Here is a 6,343-nt window from a genome sequence, read left to right on the forward strand (position 1 = left end):
GAATGTGTTGGACTGCATTAGACTTCAGTAGGGAGACCTGTCAGGAGGCAGATTCAAAACCTCAGTGAGAGGCAGTGATGAATTCAGGGTCTGGTCAAAGAGGATGGAGAGAAATAGACAGCTTTTAGAGATATTTAGGGTATGAGACAGTATGTGATGAAAGAAGGAGGGATTAGTGAAGGAGGGAGGGAGTCCAGGATGGAGTACAGAATGGGAGAAAATATTTGCAAAGCATATATCTGATAATGGCTTAATACCCAAAATAAATGAAGAACTCCTATTACTCAACAACAGAAGAATCCAATTAAAAAAATGAACAAGAACTTGAATAGACTTTTCCTCATATGGCCAACAAGTTTATGAAAAGATGTTCAATATCACTAATCATAAGAGAAATGCAAATCAAAACCACCATGAGTTACCACTTTGCACCCATTAGGATAGCTAATTACAACGAAACAAAACACAGAAAATAAGTGTTGGCAAGGATGTGGAGAAATTGGAACCCTTGTATGTTGCTGGTGGAAATATACAATGTTGCAACTGCTGTGAAAAAATGTATGGCAGTTCCTAAAAAAATTAAAAATAGAATTACCATATGACTCAGCAATTTCACTCTCAGGTGTATATCCAAAAGAATTGAAAGCAGGAACCTAAACAGATACTTGTATTATAATGTTCATGGCAGCATTATTCACAATAGCCAAAAGGCACAACAAACAACCGAATTGTTCATCAACATATATGAATAAATAAAATGTGGTATGTGTACAATGGAAGATTATTCAGCCTTAAAGAGGAATGAAATTCTGATACAGACTAAAAATGGATGAACCTTGTAAACATTATGCTAAGTGAAATAAGCGAGACCAAAAGGGAAAAATATTGTATGATTTCACTTGTATGAGGTGCCTAAAATAGGCCAATTCATAAAGACAAAAGGTGGAATAGAAGATATTAGTGTTAGAGAATTATTATTTAATGGGTATAGAGTTTCTTTTTGAAATAATGAGAAATTTCTGGAAATGGGTAGTGTTGATGATTGTATAACCTGTGAATGTATTTAATACTGCTGGATTGCACAATGCTATGTTTTCAGAAATAGAAAACAAATGAATTGATCTTTCTAATGATATTGAGTGCTTTTTAGTATTTTGTTAAGAATTTGATAACTTTTAAACACATCTTCTTTTCATGGACTTGAAAGACTCAAAAGTCATAGTTCTCAAACTTGGACTCATCCCAAATATCCTAATACATATTGAGCGGTCTAGTTACTTAATTTCAGGTACCAATTAATATTTTAACTGTTGAATGAACATTTTATGATTTTTTAATCATAGAGGAAGGGAGAGGGAGAAAGAGATAGAAACAACAATGATAAGAAAGCATCATTGATTGGCTGCCTTCTGCATACCCCACTCTGGGGATTAAGCCCAAACCTGGGCATGTGCCCTGACCTGGAATCAAACCATGATGTCCTGGTTCATAGGTCAATGCTCAACCACTGAGCCATGCTGGCCAGGCTTATGATATTTTTCAGAGGGAGGCATATCTATATATATAAAAACCTAATATGCAAATTGTCCCCTCAGGAGTTTGATCGGGAGACCAGGAGTTCGATCACTCCTTAATTTGTGTGCTGACCACCAGGGGGCGACATGGAATGAAGGAAGGCCCTGGCCGGCAGCTGGAAGAAAGGCCCCAGTCAGCAGCCAGTAGACTCCGATCAGCCCTGATTGCTGGCTAGGCCTAGGGACCCTATCCATGCACTATTTTGTGCATCAGGCCTCTAGTTTTAAAATATTAGTCTTTTTTTTTTTTTTCCTGAATTACCTTCCAGGTGTTGTTAAGTTTTCTTTGGTGAAGGTGTCTATGCCAGATGGTGCATAGTTCCAGATGACTTCCTCAGCAGCAATGTAGTAGTGTCTAACATGCTTCCCACGGATACTGACCTCTGATGAAGGCTTGTTACAGTCTTGTACTTGGAAAAAGGCCTGCAAACCAGCTGAAAACCACACAGGAAAAGATGTGTTAATGGATCCAGTGTTTCTCTCTCCTGCCTTGTAAACCCTGCTGGTGAAGTGATAGGTGGAAACTGAAGAAATAGGTAGCTAGAAACAATATTATAAACTATAGCACAGTTATAAATAAGTTATTACTGATGGAAAATTAAGACCATTATTTAGATTATACTATATAGAGAATAGATATTAATCAGCAGTGTTTTCAAAAATATGGTGCTAGTTTCTGTGGGCTTTTGCATAGGAGGTCTTTTAATGATAAAAAAGACACATTAATAGATAATTGAAGAAGAGAGTCTCTGCCATGTTTTAAGAGGTAAGGTGAGGTAGAGGAGATATAATAGAATGAACATCTATAATTATTGTTCTCTCACATCAAATGGTTGTATACCTGTTACACTAGCCCTTCTGCTGCCAAGATCACATTTGATAGGTGAGATTACATTTGAAGGTCAAAGTAACATACTCAAAGATCCACATTAAACCTAATTTTCTTCAGGAAACGAATATTTCAAATTAATATTTTTCAAAAACTAAGAATGTTTTATTACATCATATGAAAAGATGGGGAAGGAATTTATCAAGTTAAACCAAGAAGTAACTGGACTCAAATAAAAAACAAAATTGTCTATATTTGATAGAACCAAGTAAAAAACAAACAGGCTAATTTTCAGCACAATATAGAAATATTATGGTGTTTACCATATTGTGTATTTTTCAAAGCTAAGGAACTATATACAGTATTATACTTTTTGGACAGTACTATATTTTCAGGGCCAATTGTTCTTTTCCAAAATTAATATATTTTCAGATTTCATTATTTCATAAATGTTCCAGTCTTTCAGTCTTTCTTATTACATTACTAGAGGCCTGGTGCACAAATTCATGCATCAGTGGGGTTCCTCGGTCTGGCCTGTGGGATTGGGCTGGAACAGGTTCTCTGACATCCCCTGAGGGGGTCCCGGATTGCGAGAGGGCACAGGCCAGGTCGAGGGACCCCACTGGTGCATGATCAGGGCCGGGGAGGGACACAGGAGATTGGCCAGCCAGGGAGGAACTGCAGGAGGGCTCCAGGGCATCTCTAGCCAGTCTTGCTCAGTCCCAATCAGCTGGACCCCAGCAGCAATCTAACCTACCAGTCGGAGCATCTGCCCCCTGATGGTTAGTGCACGTCATAACGACTGGTTGACTGGTCTACTGTCTTCCCCCTTGTGGTCAGTGCACATCATATCGAGTGGTTGAGCAGCCTTAGCATATCATTAGCATATTATGCTTTGATTGGTTGAATGGATGACCAGGTGACCGGACACTTAGCATATTAGGCTTTTATTATATAGGATGTTGTACACCATCATAGGAATAAAATTAAGTTACCAATTCAAAGTTCCTATCATTGCAAGGATATTCAGCTTTTGGTTTCTGATTCCTAATGATTACCTCATTAAGTAGTGTAACTGAGACATGACTCCTTTTTTTAGCTGACAGCTTATTTCAGGTAAAGATGTCCTACCTTTCAGATGGTTTAGATTCTGACAGCTAAGCATCCATTCTCCAGGGTTCTGGGCCACCATAAAAGCATCAACAAGGGTGGCAGGAAAAAGATTGATTGTATCAACACGGTAGTTCTTGTTAGTCAATGTTTGGCCGTGGAAGAAAGCTGCGTGCACATCAACTTCATTACCCATACCAAAAAGATACCATTTCACTCTGTCCTCTGCACACATGGAGAGTCCTGGGAGACTTCCAAAAGCATGTCCATTCACAGCTGTAAGTCAAGAGTAGCAATTGAGACTAATAGACACTGGTCGCTGGGATAGTGATAGTTACCTCTACAGAAGTAAATCGATTTGGAATAAAAAAGACCTGGAACATATGCTGCTATTCCTCTCTCTCTCATACCCACATCAGACATTACTAATTGATCAAAACACTCTTTAATTTGGACCTGAATTCAGCCTCAGGATTCTTGTTGACACAGTATTAGCAGATGAACCCAACACTGAAGGTGAAACCCATTTGCTTTTTTTGTCATAGACTATACACCTTGGTATATTTGTGTGTTTCTTTCTAAATACAAATGTGTGCATATATGTGAAACATACACACGGACAGTGAATAGAAAAAAAGACTGGTGGTTATTTAGTAATTGATCATTAATTGTGTTATTGGTGGTAGTATGGATGATTTCTTTTTGACTATCAGATACAATTTTCTACAATACATATAAGTTGCTTTTATAATAAGCAATTTGTTTGATCAGCTTTTGGTTTCTGATTCCAAAGGAAACAGACAAGATGAGAAGAGATGTGGGGAAGAAAAAAAGAAATACAGGGGTAGGAAGTTAGGGAGCAGTAACCAGAGTCACAAAGACCTAAAAGTTTAGATGCAGAATAGCCTGAAGCCCTTTGAAGAAACTTAGGGTCACTGTTCGTAGTGGGTGGTCCTAGAGATTAATGGAAATTGGTACTGGGAAACACCATGAAAGCACCTGCTGCAACTGAGGTACCTCTCCAGACCTCTCCAGACTAGAATTTTGAGTATTTTTTTTTCTAACATTTGTTTGTGTTGACACATAACAAAGGCAGGATTAAAGTATGGAAAGAGGATCTTCCAGCAAGAATAAGCAAATGTTGGAAACAAAATCTGTACTTTCTTAGTAAGTTTTCTGTTTTGGTAGTACAATTATTTCTGTGTTCTCAGTTTCTTAGTAAAGCTTATTTTGAAGAAGCATAACACAAGCAAACAAAATTTAAAACTTATTGGTCTAGTTGGTGTTAAGGGATTTGATTTCTTATGTAAATTCTAATCGAATGACAGAAAATCTTTCTGAGCTCATAATTTGGTCTCTGAGAATTAAAGAGAAGCCTAGGCAGTAAAGAAAACATTTCTAGAAGAAATAAAATGAACTGAAATATAGAAAAAAATGATGCAAAGTGAGGAGGGACAATGTAAATGTAGAAGAAATACTTTTTAGAATTATTTTCCTAAGTATAGTTCAACGCTTTACAATATAAGGATAATTTAAAGCATTTAGTTTAATAATTTAAGGCTGCCTAAAATAATTTTTAGAGTTTGGAAGATAAATAAATATAGAAATATAACATTCATATGCATTAATCCATAATTGATGATGTTTTTTCCCTGGCAGTTTGGGAATAATTTGGTGAATCTGGCTTTACCTGTCCAATAGTTGTGAATTGACTTGTTTAGCTGAATATGAAGTTGCATGTCCAATATGTTTTGTTATCAGAACCACAGGTTAGAAACTACTTATTCATATGAGAGAATAAAGATAACAGAATTAATGGGTCAAGAGCAATATGATAAAGTTAACATGTCTTTGGTAATCTTACAATACATTCTGTTACTCTCCTGGAAGTCTTCGTTGTCTTTGTCAACTTTCTCTGGTTTGGAGCAGTAGGTTTTAATGTTGTCATCTAGGTACCAGCTGAAATTTTCATCCACCACAGAAAACATCACTACAAATTCTTGGTCAATATTTTTTTCTTTTTCTTTATCCAGAGAATCTGAAGTAAAAATTGCTATTTTAGTATAACTTAATCTTTAGCATGTAGTTTTTAAAGCTCTTAAATTTTACTCTTTTTAAATAGATATATATTTTTATTGATTTCAGAGAAGAAGGGAGAAGGAGAGAGAAATAGAAACATCAATGATGAGAGAGAATTATTGATCGGGCCACCTCCCACATGCCCCTCATGTGGCATGGAGCCACTACATAGGCATGTGGGGAATTGAACTCAACCTCCTGGTTCATAGGTTAATGCTCAACCATTGACCCATGCTGGCTGGGCTTTAGCAATGTATTTTAACATGTAATTTATAGTTTAACATTTTTAAAATAATCTATTTTCCTAATAATCCACAAATCTGGACTAGTCACTCCTGTTTTACATAATTGGAAACACTTAAGAAGTTTAATATTTAGTGTTCTGGGCTTGGCAGGCACTCATATATCTGGATGTTCATTAACCACATAACTATTAAATGCTCTTTGGCTAATATCAATTCAAAGTTGTATATATCTACACTAATAAAAGACAAACATGCAAATTGACCATACCTTTGCTATGCCTTAAGCCACGCCCACCAGCCAATCAGAGCAACTATATGCAAATTAACCCAACCAAGATGGCAGCTGGCAGCCATGGAGCTGGAGCAAGCAGGAGGCTTGGTTGCCCCAATGATGGAGGAAGCCAAGCTTCCTGCCTGCTGTGGTGACACTGAGCTCCACTCACAGCAACACAATTTCAATTATAGAAGGTAAATAAACTCCAGATATCTGCTTTCAGCCGGCCATG

At 37.0% G+C, this 6,343-nt stretch overlaps 1 protein-coding gene across 7 annotated transcripts in view; it reads right to left on the bottom strand.

Moving 5' to 3' along the window:
* The window catches only part of CP (ceruloplasmin (ferroxidase)), a 99,588-nt gene that overhangs the window by 74,145 nt on the left and 19,100 nt on the right, over positions 1–6,343 (bottom strand). For all 7 annotated transcript variants that reach the window (XM_006772578.2, XM_006772575.2, XM_015569705.1 and 4 more), the window contains 3 exons: positions 5,378–5,551; positions 3,535–3,789; positions 1,837–2,008 (listed from right to left, as the gene is read on the bottom strand). In XM_006772578.2, the coding sequence (XP_006772641.1) occupies positions 1,837–2,008; positions 3,535–3,789; positions 5,378–5,551 (601 nt within the window). The remainder of the gene's footprint in view (positions 1–1,836; positions 2,009–3,534; positions 3,790–5,377; positions 5,552–6,343) is intronic.

This window comes from Myotis davidii, unplaced genomic scaffold (genome assembly GCF_000327345.1).
Source record: "Myotis davidii unplaced genomic scaffold, ASM32734v1 scaffold766, whole genome shotgun sequence".
Taxonomy (NCBI): domain Eukaryota; kingdom Metazoa; phylum Chordata; class Mammalia; order Chiroptera; family Vespertilionidae; genus Myotis; species Myotis davidii.